Raw genomic sequence first — 17472 nt, forward strand, 5'->3', positions numbered from 1 at the left:
ATTGTCTCAATAGATTCGGTGTTGTGTGCTGACCATAGGCTTCAACATAAAATTAAAATTTGTGTGATATCAAGAAACAATTCAAAAAGTACTGAACAATACTTTTCCTGTTTGTACTAATTTTAATGCATTTTTTTATGCTGATTCCAAATATGGCCATGGAAATGTACAATTCTGAAATTATTCAATTTTTAAAGTAATTTTGTACGGTACCTTGTTGTCTGCAGTCACACCAGTGAGGATAGGGTTATGACGCTACGCATGCTGGGAAGGCATGTTGGCGTACTATGGTAAAGGGAACCCCAAGCACGTAGTTCTGTGCCTAAAGTTAGACGGAACACACTCATCTTGGTGAGTGCTGCTTCCTGTTCGACACAATAAAATAATACCCTAACGTCATTTAACCTAGTCACACCGCAATATTAAGTCCAGTTTTATATGGCTTGCCCAAATCTGGATCTAATGTGACATACGCAATGAGCTTTGCGTCAAGGGAGCATGCGTATTACCCTAATGACTGCGTCTGCGCTTTGCACTGGCCTAAAGCTCAGTTGAGGTGGGTTAGTGGTAAACTTGCAATTTTAAAGATGGCCACCAAAATCCGGGCCAAAAACAGGTATAATAGTTTCTATACATGTGTGAGAGACTTATTTTGGTCTCTTACACATTATCTCTAGTTGCTGCTATAATTTTAGGATAGAACCGTGGTTATTTCCTGAATTTTGGTCGTATAAAAACATAGTGTAGGCAATTACTTTCACCTGTTGCTAATGTTGCATGTGACTCATAAATGAAAGAAGCAACATAATAAATCTAAATCAATCTGGATTAATTGTGTATAGCTTTAGGATAGGCTTCTATATCATAACTAAATTCTCTGACTACCGGGCGTACTTTGATCCATCACTTAATAATAGTCTACTCTGTTAAATCGTCTCACTCTAATTACGGTGTTATAAATACTAATGACCTTGTTATAGTGTTATCATATTCTCTCAGACTTAGTGTGCTTTAAGTATTATGTCTATTTTAATCACAAAAAAATCTTAGAATATAATTCGATATTCAGCCCGCAAGTCATGGTACTATAATGATTTCTTAGTAAGGGTTTGTAATGCCTCGAGAAAACGGCTGACGTGTTCTGTTACGGGAGTGGGTACATTTAAAAACAATACCCCTGTTAATTACGCCCCGTTATTGTAGATAATTAATGATCTTGTGAGAGACATATTGCCGACGTACATGTCTGACCTTAAGGGAGGGGGGAAATAAATGAATTGATGCGGATTCTATGAACCGTATCTTCTACGCACGCAGCTATGGAGGGTAACTGGTGTATTATAGGGATGGCTATAATATTATACTTACCATACTTACGGTCTTTCATGACATTCCCTGAGTACACTAATGTGATATTCAGTCCGCACCAAATAGTCGTGCGATAGATTCTTTTCATGCTCATTCACCTGTGATTCAACGGCCTTGAGCATATGAAGTAGGAAAATAACAAAGAGTTACCCCGAAATCTCAGTGTAAAAACTACGGAGCGTAACCTGTCTAATTTGCCTAACAAGTAAGAGCAAGAGCCTTTTATATCAATTTAGTTGTTACCTGGAATTCCACACATTTCAAAATTATTTTTACACTTGTTCGTAACAAGGAACAACTTCAGTAAGAACCAGCGCCTTTTATATAAATTTACTTGATATCTGGTTTTCATCATGCCACACATTTTCTCACTTATTTTTACACTTGTTCGTAAGGAACAACTTGTGTAAGAGTCAGCGCCTTTTATATTAATTTAGTTGATACCTTGTTTTTCTTCATGCCACATGCACACATTGTCAATATTTTTACACTATTTTGTGAACGTATCATCTGGGACGTAACCAGACCCAGTTAACAAATGTAGCACAACCCCTGGAAAATTTTACTGAATTTTACTGAGTCTAGATATTCCATAACGACAGGAAAAAGTGCTCCTGTTTCGCTCACAAATACCGATCGTGATGCAAGAAAAGGCAATTTTTGAGTGTCGTTTTCGCTACTGTTTCTGTGCCGAATTAAACAGGCTTGTGTACAGAGCGTATTCGCTTGCACCTCAGCCGTCATTTGGCTGATTGCGATGATTTAAAATCGGAGTTCAAGCTTACGTTGTTGATAATCTACATTTCAAGAAATTTTTTATCGTAATTAGGTTGCTGTTTATCTTAATGTAGTACCCCCAATGTGTTGTTTACAGCACTGCTCAGCATCAGTGCAGTCACCGGAGAAGACCAGTTACGTACTCCAATTAAATTATGCTTAACAACAGGGGATTAAAGCCTTCGCAACTGGCAGACTGTCATGACGTGTTTTTAAAGACATTTCTTGTTTCTTAACTTGATGATTTACCAATCATAACTTCCCATTAAGTATAAATTGCGTAATCATGACACCTGCTGTATGTGTTGCGTGATTAATTCAACCTGGTCTTAAGTTTAAGTTGATAGACATACTTAGTAATTATGTATTTATAAGGTGCTACTTATAGTAAGGTAATAAATAGTTCAAATGTTGTTTATGTTTTCGCACTTGAACAACATATTGAATCGGTCACTTTTACATCAACCCGTGAATAACGACAACATGATAACTATCAAACATGATCAAATAGATTTAAGATTTAGTCAAGTTAGATATTCCAGTTGAAATCCTTACATGCATGACTTTTTTTAATAATCTTCCACAAAGGGCGTGTGCATTTAAAATGGGGGGTAACCTGAATGTGTGATTCCATTCAGGGCCGTCGCTGGAGGCGGGGGGCGGGCGGGGTGGGGTATGGGGACATTTTTGTCGGAAAAATTTTAGATTTCTGAGCGCCGTCCTGGCTAAAAATATTTTGGGTCAACAAATTGAAAAAGATGTCCGTCGGCAAACCATACTGTACACCCCCCGAATCATATTGGTCTAGCGACGCCGCTGATTCCATTTGAAATCTACACCCCCTGTGTGGGAGGTATTTTAAGGGCATGAATTTTAACTGGAATAGCCCTATTTTGTCATGTGTGAATATTTATCGTCGTCCTCGATCAAATTAGAGAAATAGACGACTATTAAGCGTCGGCTGCTTAAAACTTAACACAAGCGGCGCGTATTACGCATTAAAAGACTAATCACGACTTAAGCTGAATTTATACTCCAGCGCTGAGCGACGAGTGATTGGTATTTTGACCAATGAGTTTGCGCTTTTCCCAACGCAACAAAAAGCGCGCTTCCTCATTGGGTAAAATCCAATCGCTATCGCTTAGCGATGTAGCGCAAATTCAGCTTAACCAGGCTAATGGTCAAGGCCATATATGCTATTTATAAATTAATATAAGTAAATAATAATTCGAGAAAGGAAATCGTCTGAGAAAGACCGATAAATACAACGATTTTAATTATCACCGATCATACGGTTTAAACTCAGGCCATGTCAGACCCGATTTTGTATTATGCCTTCATTGTCCACGGATTGAAATCCAAGGGGATTGGGGTGAGCTCATGAATAAATGAAAATGAAAAATAAATTAAAATGAGTACAAATAAGGCCAGTATTGGTTCAGTGGGATCCTGAGATTACTCTTGATATTATGAGAAAATATTGGAATTAAACCATGAGTCACAGAGTCAGTTTTCAAAAACAAATGGTTTACATTTCACATATTTTCTCATGTTTTATATAAATCAAAATGACACTAATTATGAAATGACATTGACAACTTTGTTGTATACAATCCTTGATATTATGACATTACATTTGACAATTTAAAGCTGTTGTCTGCATGCATCCGTTCTTATTATAATCCGGAAATATGTAATAAATAATCTGTCAATAGACTGCTCGTATTTGATGATTGTATTTGTAATATAATTAATCCACACGTCTACAGGTTAAAACTTGATTAAAGCTATATTATAACATTAGCTGATAGGTCGTTTACAACAGATTTATCAAAATTGTGTGTTTTTTTTAAACGATTGTTATGTACTTTAGTAAACGAACATTCCCCCTGCAAAAATCAAGACTTTAGGTGCTGTAGTTTTGTTAAAGTTCGATATTTTGAATAAACCGCAGGAACCGTCTTTTTATTATCCGGTGGAAATATTAGTCCAATGCGTACACGATGTACATAACACAGTACGTAGGCCTACATGGCGTGCGGGCAGTCGTGACACATCAAAAGAACCGACACGACTCACGTTCGAATGAATACCTCGCATTGGCGACATATGCATTGGTATTAAATATTATTTGTATTACCTCGTTTGTTTGGGCCCAAATTAAAAGAGGACAGTGAAAACTAACATTTCATACCAAAAAATACAATTTTATTTATTATGGAAATGTTATGATATGGCTTTAATAATACAATAGGAATTTAGAATATCACTTTGCTTTCTTTTTATCCACATTATAATAGTAATGATGATAACAATAATAATAAAGCATAGTGATTTATAGTGTGCTACACGCAGCAATATCCCCACGAGCCTCAGCACAGCTTACATGAATTTGGTGACCACTGCGGTATAAGACATCATTATAAACCATGTGCAACATCTAGAGACTTGCAGCTAAAATGCGCATATCCTATTAGGCCTACATAACACAAACCATCTCATCCAGGAATAATGGGTCAACTCTTTTCTTTTTCTCTACAGTTAAATCCTGTCACTACTGACTTTGGCACTTATTTATGTCTAGTTGAAAATAGTGTTGGGCGACAACGGCAAACTATAAAATTCCAACCTGCAGGTAAGTTCCCATTGGGTGTATTCCTAATACATTAGGGTGTATTCCTAATACATTAGGGTGTATTCTTAATACATCTGGGTGTATTCTTAATACATCTGGGTGCCTTAATACATCTGTGTGCCTTAATACATCTGGGTGTATTCTTAATACATCTGGGTGTATTCTTAATACATCTGGGTGTATTCCTAATACATTTGGATGTATTCCTAATGCAGTTGGGTATATTTCTAATGCATTTGGGTGTAAGTAATGTAACAACTCACCTGACTGGGAAGTCAGTGGCCGTGTGCCCAGTATGTAAAGCAGGTCGACACTCTATCGAGTAAAACTCCAATCATGAAAGTCGCCCCCCCCGTTAAGGCCCCGAGTCCCGGTGGCTGCTCGTCGGCAACAGAGTGGCAGGGGTGCAAAGAATCCGCCGGATGTTTGGTTGCCATCTCCACAGGTACAGCCAGAGGAAGAAACAAGGAAGACAACCAGGTTCAGCGTAAGTATCTGGAACTCGACAAAATGCCAAAATGTGACAAAAGCCACAGTCAAGCAGGCCTCAAATACAAGGAGCTGCACTGTGACAAATAAGCCAAAAGTGACAAAACGGGCAACTCTAACAAAGACTGCTGTAGAGGAACCTACAAAGAAAAGGAGCTCCAGTGGTATTAATGTTGGAACCTGGAATGTCAGGACGCTTAGGACGGAAGGTCATTGGGAAATCCTCCTGGATGAGTTTAGAAGATTTGGTCTTGACATCCTTGGCCTTTGCGAAACACACCTGACAGAATCCGAGACACTCATCAACAAAGATGAATACACCATCCTTCTAACAGGTAGGAAAGATGGCAGAGGACGAGAAGGTGTTGGGTGTATTCCTAATACATTTGGATGTATTCCTAATGCAGTTGGGTGTATTTCTAACGCATTTGGGTATATTCCTAATACATTTGGGTGTATTCCTAATACATTTGGATGTATTCCTAATGCAGTTGGTTGTGTTTCTAATGCATTTTGGTATATTCCTAATACATTTGGGTGTATTCCTAATACATTTGGGCGTATTCCTAATACATTTGGATGTATTCCTAATACATTTGGGTGTATTCCTAATACATATGGGTGTATTTCTAATACATATGTGTGTATTCCTAATACATTTGGATGTATTCATAATACATTTGGGTGTATTCCTATACATTTGGGTGTATTTTTAATACATTTGGGTATATTCCTAATACATTTGGGTGTATTTTTAATACATTTGGCTGTATTCCTAAAATAAAACGAACGAAGACGGGAAACAGTTGTACATTAGCAGTACATTAGCAGTACATTTTCGGTACTAAGCGTACCTTCTACAGGCTTTATTATAATACTTAAAACATTTGGGCGTATTCCTATACATGTAGGTGTATTCTTAATACATTTGGGTGTATTAAGAATACATCTGGGTGTATTCCTAATACATTTGGATGTATTCATGATACATTTCGGGGTATTCCTATACGTTTGTATGTATTCCTAATACATGTGTGTATTCCATATACGTGTAGGGATGTGTGTATTTCTAATATATATTTGGATGTATTCCTAATACATGTATTCCTGATACATTTCGGGGTATTTCTAATACGTTTGGATGCATTCCTAATACATTTGGGTGTATTTCTAATACGTTCGGGTGTATTCCTAATACATTTGGGTGTATTCCTAATACATTTGGGTGTATTCCTAATACATTTGGGTGTGTTCCTAATACATTTGGATGTATTCATGATACATTTCGGGGTATTCCTATACGTTTGTATGTATTCCTAATACATGTGTGTATTCCATATACGTGTAGGGATGTGTGTATTTCTAATATATATTTGGATGTATTCCTAATACATGTATTCCTGACACATTTTATGTATTCCTGATACATTTCGGGGTATTTCTAATACGTTTGGATGCATTCCTAATACATTTGGGTGTATTTCTAATACGTTTGGATGCATTCCTAATACATTTGGGTGTATTCCTAATACATTTGGGTGTATTCCTAATACATTTGGGTGTATTCCTAATACATTTGGATTTTTTCCTGAATACATGTATTCCTGACACATTTTATGTATTCCTAATACATTTGGGTGTATTTCTAATACATTTGGATGTATTTCTAATACATTTGGGTGTATTCCTAATACATTTGGGTGTATTTCTAATACATTTGGGTGTATTTCTAATACATTTGGATGTATTTCTAATACATTTGGGTGTATTCCTAATATATTTGGGTCTATTGCTAAGACATTTGGGTGTATTCCTAATACATTTGGATGTATTTCTAATACATTTGGGTGTATTCCTAATACATTTGAGTGTATCCCTAATACATTGGGTGTATTCGCATTCGCAATACACTTGTGTGTATTCTTAATATACAGTTGGGTGTATTTTATTGTTTCAGTGCCTCCGTTACCACCAGTCAATATCCGCGTTGGTTCCGTCTCACATAATACCGCCGTGTTATTCTTCGACGCTCCTCTCTTCAATGGAGGTTTGCCGATTACCATGTACAGAGTCGTCTACCAGAAGGTTGGACAAAGAACCAGTTTATCCAAAAGATTTTTTGTTGGTAAGACTCATTAGGCCAAGTAAAATAAAAAACATGTTTCACGTCCGGGTTTTTGAAAAAAAGGAGGAAGAGGGGCTTTTTTATTTATTTTTTTTAAATCGCAAAATAGGTGTAAATACCCATAATTAGAGCTGTTTTAGCTATGCAATAATGCCTGGAAAAAGGAGGAGGCCTCTTTTTATTTGTTGTTCTGAGAGATAGACCCCCTCTACCAATCACAAAAACCTTCTAAAAGTGTTCCTTGTATATTAGCAAGTCTCTAGAAAGTATCTCTACTTCCTACACATATTTTTTGAAAAGTATAACTGAATTTCAAAAAATAGAAATAAAATTGAAGAAACCTCGAAAAAGGAAGCGGGAGGGGACGTGAAACATGTTTATTTTTTATTTGGCCTTATTCAAATTTGTCATTGCGGGCAAGCAAGCTTGATCACACTTAGCAATTTCGACCGCGTGCATCGTTTTACTGGTTTCAATCTTTGTCAATTTAGAGTGTTTTGAAGCAACTTTGGTATCAATTTGGAGCTAACAAGATTTTGCACATGACTTTTTATCACTCAAATTGCCATAACAAGATCATGTTTTGGTGTAGGACGGGTTACATAACTGTAGAATTTGTTTATATGAGGTGTTATTTGATTATTAGCTATGTGATTTGTACACATCATAGTGCTTCCAAAACCGAACAATATGTTTATATGAGGTGTTATTTGATTATTATAAAGCGAGTGATGAGCTGTGTGATTTGTACATCAACGTGCTCCCAAAGCCGAACAATCAGCAGTGAAGTTTAGCGAAGGACCGGTGCCATTTATGATTTCACACCACCAAATAGTATTATAGGGTCGTGCGCCCTCAATGCATTTCTCAGAAAAAAACATGGATGGCCTAAAGTAAGCATTAAAATGAGCTGAAATTTGCATATCTTTGGCTAAATTTGAATTGGTCATGATTAGTATTATCAAATCCTGCAAGTATACCACAGATGGGAGAGATTGAGTATCTTTTAATGACTTTAAACAGTCTTTTATGTACAGAAACACTGGCATGATTTTGCAGGTACATTAGGTAATTCCCTGACATCATAGACTTCGAGGGCCAGTCGTAAAAAATAATGACGGTCAATCCTATATTTTTTTTTTTCAATCAGAGGGATCAGGCTTGGGCTAATTTCAACCATACCATCATAGCTGTCGCTAATAACTGAGTCGCTCTTGCGAAGTAAAATGACGTTTTCTTGAGGCGAATTTAGTACATATCTCTATGAGGATTTATTTGGTGGTGCGATATCTTATATTATATAATGACTTCGACTTCGAGCTACATGTTAACCGACCTTACACTATAGACAGCCTTATCCCAATGGCACAGTTTAATCACCTCAATTAAACACTCATAGTGCAAAATTTTACCTCAAGTTGCAGAGTATGAGTTTTTGTACCCAAATTTTCTAAGGTCATGCAATGAATATACAATAATGTATTGGGGTTAAAGAACTGTGCCCTGATAGATGAACATGTTGTGGATCCTAGTGTTATTAAATTATTAAAGCCAATGCATACCGAATCAATTGATTATCTTTGTTATTATTTTGATAATTATCCAGGTCAAAATACTATTCTTACCAACCTGTTGCCTTTCACGTCATACTACGTCAAGATTGCGGCAGGCAATGTAGTGGGATATGGAAACTATTCTGCAGAGCAAATCATAACAACGACAGGAGTTCACGGTAATAATAACATTCAGTGTGATTGAATAACATTTTATTTTTTTTTTACATTGTTATACTTTTCGGCAGTTCGGCACTGCACTGATCATACGCTGGCGAAGTTACGTAATAATCGGATTAACTACCATAGCAATAGGTGAAAACAATTTTTGAATATACCGCGCTGCACTGATACTTTCACGCGGTACCTCTGCATTGAACCATATCATGCTGATCACTTGCACCTGTAAGATTAGTATCTTTGAAAAGACCAGCATTGTGTTCAATCTATGATAGCTTATGATTACAGACATACACAGGTGATTAGTTCAACCTGTTTGTAGTGCAGCGCGATATGTTCAAAATTGTTTTCACCTATTGCTATGGTAGTTAATCCGATTTATTACGTAACTTCGCCAGCGTATTGCTGTTGATCTCATGAACTTCACCGCATTCTGTTAACATTGTTTTGATCATTATACCTTGATCTATATAAGGTCAATAGACCTCAATATGATACTTGACCTATTTTGTTGTGTTACCTAGGTAACCCTCATAATAATCCACATATTAATGTTTATTTAGTTCCTCCAGGAGAACCCACCGGTCCACACAATCCTAACTTCATCCCGACCACAATGATGGGTGGAACATCACAACTGCTACCTACCAAAGATGCTGATATCAAGAAACCAAAGTCTGGAAGCAATGCATCTATGGCAATAGCAATAGTTGTAGGGAGCCTGGTGGCGCTGTTTATCGGTGGAATATTGATACTAATTGTGTCGTCATTACCTGCGTTTAAGTGGAGAAGAAAGCGACATTCTGAGGTAAACTGTTTTGAAAGAAAAAAAATCTAAGTTATTTACGTAAATTTGGTACACTCACCGGAGCGCTTTCACCGGGTCAACCGGCGTCTCCAGCGGATGTATTTGCTCTGAAGATTTGTTGTTGCTAGTGATGTTTTTTTTTTCTTGTTTTTTTATAAATGTTTGATTTTTTCTCATTATTTGCTAATTCAGCATCGAAGTGGTTACGTAATTCTCTTGGTTACCGGATCACGCTATTTTGATATGCCTTCAAGTGCCATATAGTTTGTGTGGTGATTGTTTCGATCGTGGTTCATAACTCAAGCGCGTGATCCCGTTGACATAGTAACATTACGTAACTTCGATACTGAATTGGCCACGCCCTTCTCATTAATATTCAGATATGCTAATAAGCAACGCCCGCCTAATGCGAGTGCAAATCGGAAGTGACCTCGTGACTTTTGACCTCGTGTGACCTTTGACCTCGTGTGACCTTTGACGTCGTCACCTGGAAGATGTCATAGAAAGCTCCCTTACTACTTTGCTGGGTATTTACTATTTAGTAGTGAATGATTAATATGATCTTTACCAGCTCTTCATGGGTCTTTATTGAATGTACAACACCGATGGCGATATTTATCATATGTGACTGGACGCGGCGAATCAGCCGTAAAGTCGGCCCCGGTCAATTTTGTTTTATTTCGTGTTTAGAAAATATACACCATAAGCTTTAAAATGGTATATCATTTGACTTCAAACGATATCCAAAAGCGGGGTTATGATTTGTTGAACCCTGTTCCTTCGACAAAATTGTATTTTTTATCGGTTCTACATGTGTCTCTTTTTCTACATTTCTGGTAATAAATATAAACAGTCATAATTGGCGGTCATTTCAAATCATCCCCAAGTCAACGAGGTTCAGAAATATCCTCTCATTGTTCATTGTTGATTATACATACCTAGACAAAATACAATGCTTTGTTATCTACCGCTTGAACAGGATTTAGCCAAAGCAAACAAAGACAAGAACTATTCTATAGAAATAGGTAGAAGCTTATTATCCTCTTCAGCAGTAGTATTATTGATTGATTTAAACAGCGTTTGATAAGATACTTGTCGCAACGAATTGATACACCTATGAATACGACCTTCACATACATTTTACACTTTAACTCAGAATACAATTTGCCGAGTTTACGGCTGATTCGCCGCGTCCACTCACATATAAGAGTAGATCTATACTTGTACACTGTCATTAACATTAGAAACATTTATAGCAGAAAGTAAAAAAAAATATTTAAAAAATGTCATCATGGAATGAAAGGAATAACTAATATTTATTTTGGCTAAATTAAATATAAAATAAACATCAATAGCGCCCTCAATTTTCACATATATATGCTTATACAGTTTATAGAATAAGAATTACCACCAAAAACAGATGTAGATGTAGATGTAGATGTAGAACAGAAACAAATATGAATAAAAAAAATGACTGTAGGATTCAACATAAAATGTTTAGCGAAATGTTCTCAAAATAATTAACAAGGACTATCTCAAGAACCACTGAACCAATAGCTGACTCGACTCATTTCAATACATTTTCATGCTGATTCCAAATATGGTCATGCAAATGCCCAATTCTGAAGTTTTAAATATATCTGCAGTCGATATTGGGTGAGAGACGTTGACGCAATCTCTTAATAACACCGTATACCTTTACGTTTTAGCAATATGACGAGGTTTTTAACATCAACATGAGCATACAAGACTTTGATACCGAGTATCCACGAGATCGCCTTAAATTTCAATTTCTTTCTATCAATTACAGAAACAGCGACTTTGCCAGCGGCGTAGTTTTGTACTAAGTGATGCGTCTTTCCTGTCAGTAAGAACAGACCTTACATTTAGACCAATGAGTGTGGTAAGTAGCCCTAACCTTAACCCTAACCCGAGTGATATGTCAGTTAGAACAGACCTTACATTTAGACCAATGAGTGTGGTAAGTAACCCTAACCGTTTCATTTTACAGGCTTCTGCTTCTAGTTGTGTCTCCTCCATCGTGTTTTATCGTGTTTTGTTATTTGTATGTTTTAATTTTGATGGAAATAAATTTGATTGATTGATTGATTGATTGATTGATTGATTGATTGATTGATTGATTGAGTGTGATACGTAACCCTAACCGTAACCCTAACCCGAGTGATGCGTCAGTAAGAACAGACCTTACATTTAAACCAATGAGTGTAGTAAGTAGCCTAACCGTAACCCTAACCCGAGTGATGCGTCAGTAAGAACAGACCTTACATTTAAACCAATGAGTGTAGTAAGTAGCCCTAACCGTAACCCTAACCCGAGTGATGCGTCAGTAAGAACAGACCTTACATTTAAACCAATGAGTGTAGTAAGTAGCCTAACCGTAACCCTAACCCGAGTGATGCGTCAGTAAGAACAGACCTTACATTTAAACCAATGAGTGTAGTAAGTAACCCTAACCGTAACCCTAACCCGAGTGATGCGTCAGTAAGAACAGACCTTACATTTAAACCAATGAGTGTAGTAAGTAGCCTAACCGTAACCCTAACCCGAGTGATGCGTCAGTAAGAACAGACCTTACATTTAGACCAATGAGTGTAGTAAGTAGCCCTAACCGTAACTCTAACCCGAGTGATGCGTCAGTAGGAACAGACCTTACATTTAGACCAATGAGTGTAGTAAGTAGCCCTAACCGTAACCCTAACCCGAGTGATGCGTCAGTAAGAACAGACCTTACATTTAGACCAATGAGTGTGGTAAGTAGCCCTAACCTTAACCCTAACCCGAGTGATGCGTCAGTAAGAACAGACCTTACATTTAGACCAATTTAGGGTGTGCGGGTGTGAGTATGAGATGAAAAATCAAGTGTATTTTCTTTTTTTCCCTTCAGGTTTGGTATATTGTGTGTTTTTTTTTTCATTTTGTGTGTCTGTGTTTATATATTTAGGCCCTTCTTTTAAGTGTTTCAGGGGGCACAACATTTTACAGGCTTCTGCTTCTAGTTGTGTCTCCTCCATCGTGTTTTATCGTGTTTTGTTATTTGTATGTTTTAATTTTGATGGAAATAAATTTGACTGATTGATTGATTGATTGATTGATTGAGTGTGATACGTAACCCTAACCGTAACCCTAACCCGAGTGATGCGTCAGTAAGAACAGACCTTACATTTAAACCAATGAGTGTAGTAAGTAGCCTAACCGTAACCCTAACCCGAGTGATGCGTCAGTAAGAACAGACCTTACATTTAAACCAATGAGTGTAGTAAGTAGCCCTAACCGTAACCCTAACCCGAGTGATGCGTCAGTAAGAACAGACCTTACATTTAGACCAATGAGTGCGGTAAGTAGCTCTAATCGTAACCCTAACCCGAGTGATGTGTCAGTAAGAACAGACCTTATATTTAGACCAATGAGTGTGGAAAGTAACCCTAACCGTAACCCTAACCCGTGTGATGCGTAAGTAAGAACAGACCTTACATTTAGACCAATGAGTGGCGAGTGATATGATATGTTCATTAAGGAAGTTGCTATATTTATGTTTAAGTATAATAACAAAATGTTACCCAGATCTTTTGAAAATTTCTTCCAGACTCACAAAGAAAATCATAACTATAATACACGGAATAGGAATGATTATAAAATACCTATCTACAAAATCAATAGTATCTTAACGGTTGGACCAAAAGTTTGGAATAAATTGCCAAAAAATGTTAAAATGTGAGCAACCTTTAGGTCATTTTAAGTCAAACTTGAAATCTGTTTTTGATATTTACAAGTAGAATTATGTTTATTCATTGATATGGTAACATTTGGTAAATACTACTAAATTTGATATGAATAATATTTATTATATTTAATTTTATGTGTATACCTTTTTATTACATGCCTATGACATTTGTGTGGTAGGGTGTGCGGGTGTGAGTGTGAGATGAAAAATCAAGTGTATTTTCTTTTTTTCCCTTCAGGTTTGGTATATTGTATTTTTTTTTTTTTTTTTTGTATCTGTGTTTATATATTTAGGCCCTTCTTTTAAGTGTTTCAGGGGGCACAACATCTTACTCGTTTATTTTTTGTTTTTGTTTGTGTCTCCTCCATCGTGTTTTATCATGTATGTTTTAATTTTGATGGAAATAAATTTGATTGATTGATTGATTGAGTGTGATACGTAGCCGTAACCGTAACCATAACCCGAGTGATGGTGATGCATAAGTAAGAACAGACCTTACACTTAGACCAATGAGTGTGGAAAGTAACCCTAACCGTAACCCTAATCCGAGTGATGTGTAAGTAAGAACAGACCTTACATTTAGACCAATGAGTGTAGTAAGTAACCCTAACCGTAACCCTAACCCGAGTAATGCATAAGTAAGGACAGACCTTACATTTAGACTAATGAGTGTGGTAACTGTAGCCATAATCCGAAAGTAGCTCTAACCCTTTTTAAAAATGAAATAGCCCAAGTTGCAAAGTAAAATCAATTAAAATTCTGTAAAAATCTAAAAACCATGGAGACACTTTTGGGCAGGATCGTAAATGGAAAAATAACAAACAATCTGTACGGGGGTGATTATTTCACAATTATGGTTTCTTGCAAATTTGTGATGTAAATAATGTTTAAAATGCTGTCTGATAGTTTCAGACCGAAATATAACTGACATATTATTTTTTAGACATTTTTAAGGTCATTTATACTCTCAACATTCTCAATAATATTTTTTAAAGGCCGATATCTCAATTTCCAATTTTATAATACCATAAACTTAAAAACTCAATATCTTCGGTTATGAATGTCCGATTTCATTTGGGAAAACGGCGTTGCGTAGCAAAATATCTCTATATTTAAGATAATTATGCAAAACACTCAAAATTGATAACCTGCCCCCAAAGTGGCTCTTTTTTGATACACCACGTCACAAATACATTTTTAAAGACAATTTGGACATTGTCTGCAGTCGATACCTGACGAGGAAAACGTTGGCGTTATAAATCGCTATGTTTATATTCCTTATGTTTCAGCAATATGACGAGTTGGGTAACATCAGCATATTGAGCGTACAAGAATTCGATAACGAGTTTCCATCTCGGTTTCCATATATATATATATCTGTATATCTATATATCTTATACCTTTTATATTTCAGCAATATGACGAGTTGGGGAACATCAGCATACTAAGTGTACAGGAATTCGATAACGAGTTTCCACGAGATCGGCTTAAAGTTGGTGAGGTCATCGGGACTGGTTCATTCGGACAAGTGTTGAAAGCTGACGCTATTGGGATCATAAAGGACGGCCTTACAACTGTTGTAGCATTAAAAACATTAAAAGGTTTGTGCAATATAATATGTTGATCAATAAGTAGATCAGGAGAGGAGAGTGCCAAATATAGAACGCGCATGTAGCCCTGGGGGGGGGCACTCAACACAAATGACCATACGGGTATGCTCCCCGAAAGACCCCCCTTTTGGGGTGCGCAGCTCCCAAAGACCCCTATATTTGACCAAAATAAAGCTCCGAAAGACCTCCGAGTGGTACAATAAATCAGCTACTACTACTACTACTACTACTACTACTACTACTACTACTACTACTACTACTACTACTACTACTATTACTACTACTACTACTACTACTACTACTACTACTACTACTACTACTACTACTACTACTACTACTACTACTACTACTACTACTACTACTACTACTACTACTACTACTACTACTACTACTACTACTACTACTACTACTACTACTACTACTACTACTACTACTACTACTACTACTACTACTACTACTACTACTACTACTACTACTACTACTACTACTACTACTACTACTACTACTACTACTACTACTACTACTACTACTACTACTTAAAAACTTAACAAAAGTCTTGACTTAGCCATTTCCGATCAAAACTAAGCCTGGATGGAATTGACAATTTGATATTCATAAATTGACTACACATTTGTACATTTCAGAGAATGCCACTGAAACAGATCGACAGGATTTTGTGAAAGAACTGGGAGTAATGAAACAGTTAAAACCTCATCCTAATATAGTCACCTTGTTTGGTTGCTGTACAGGGACAGATGGTAAGTAATTTAAAGACTGCACAAAAACGTAACGCAGCTGTTATAAATACACCTATAGCGTCAGAACTAATAACCGTGTTCACAATATTTCAACATAGAAAGACGGACGATTTATTTACGCGCATTTTGATACCCCCATTTGTCCAATTTCGTTCAATATTAACAACCCAGCAGTGTTTTTAAAGAAAAATACCCGAATTTAAAAGTTGCAGCTATTTGTATTGATTTGAAGTCAGTGCGAAGATAAATGGAGGGTTTTACGTGCCACAATGCTTACGTAATAACCATTGATCGCTGTAAACTGCAACTTTTAAATCCGGGTTTTTTTTTTAAAGCACTACTGCGGTGTTAATATTAAACGAAATTTGACAAATGGGGTATCAAAATGCGCGTAAATAAATTATCATTCTCTCTATGTAGAAATATTGCGGAAACAATTATTAGTTCTGCCATAGGCGTATTTATAACAGCTGCGTTACTTTCTGTGCAGACTTTCCAATGATAGACACCATCATGCTTTAAAACGCTTAAAAATAAGAGTTCGAATGTTTTATGATAAAAATATGACAAAAGTAAAATTAGAGTTTTCATGACTTCATTAAAAATACCAGTAAGCTGCAAAGTCTGTTTACCCTATTAGTGTCTAATGTTTCAGCCCAACACTATCAAGATTTTGAATCCTTAGACTTGTGCCAAGTTTATCCCTAACAGTACCAGGTACTACAAAATACTACTTGATATATGCGCTGTTCGTGCGTGCATCCCACTTGGTGTGATGACGCAATCGCCCTAAGTGATAGGCACGGTTTCGCTGGCCAGCGACGCTCCCAACCCGTGGCAAAGTGTCGCCGACCCTATTGCTTAGCATGCAAGAGGCAATTTCTCTCTTTGTTTTGCTCTTTATTCCTTCCTTATTTCCCTTCCCGTTGCCAAAAGGCCCTTAGGCCGTTATGGCTAAGACAAGATGATATTTTTTTTTTTTTTTAAAAAAAAAAATAGTTCTGTATTTTTCTGGAATAAGGAGTAATGTTTTATATGCAACGTATGTGAAACGGGATATTCTGAGGCCCCCATAAATCTTCAATATCGATTATTGGTGTAATACAAATATTTTATCTGAATGAAGCCATACTATAAATAGCCCCTATGTAACCCATGGGGTGTCTTCGTCGTATGCAGTAGCCGAGCAAAGAAAAAACGCTTTGCACTGACAAACATTAGCATCGATCATCTCCCTCTGTAGTTAGAATGATGTCAATACTACAAAGGGACGCGTACGGTTTATGGTTGTCAACTATTCGACAGTATGTAGTATTAAATCACGACGATATCTTTAGGCGTCAACATAAAAGGCCAAAGGTTTGAAACATTTCATATCAACATATATCTCATGAACCAACAAAACAATATTGATATAAAATTGGATC

General features: G+C 36.6%; 1 protein-coding gene across 2 annotated transcripts in view; it reads left to right on the forward strand.

Annotated features, from left to right (window-relative positions):
* Nucleotides 1–17472, forward strand: part of LOC140170457 (fibroblast growth factor receptor 2-like) — a 93825-nt gene that overhangs the window by 58729 nt on the left and 17624 nt on the right. For both annotated transcript variants that reach the window (XM_072193822.1, XM_072193823.1), the window contains 7 exons: nt 4687–4780; nt 7227–7394; nt 9001–9126; nt 9691–9935; nt 11746–11838; nt 15092–15278; nt 15932–16045. In XM_072193822.1, the coding sequence (XP_072049923.1) occupies nt 4687–4780; nt 7227–7394; nt 9001–9126; nt 9691–9935; nt 11746–11838; nt 15092–15278; nt 15932–16045 (1027 nt within the window). The remainder of the gene's footprint in view (nt 1–4686; nt 4781–7226; nt 7395–9000; nt 9127–9690; nt 9936–11745; nt 11839–15091; nt 15279–15931; nt 16046–17472) is intronic.

Source organism: Amphiura filiformis, chromosome 14 (assembly GCF_039555335.1).
Source record: "Amphiura filiformis chromosome 14, Afil_fr2py, whole genome shotgun sequence".
Lineage (NCBI taxonomy): Eukaryota > Metazoa > Echinodermata > Ophiuroidea > Amphilepidida > Amphiuridae > Amphiura > Amphiura filiformis.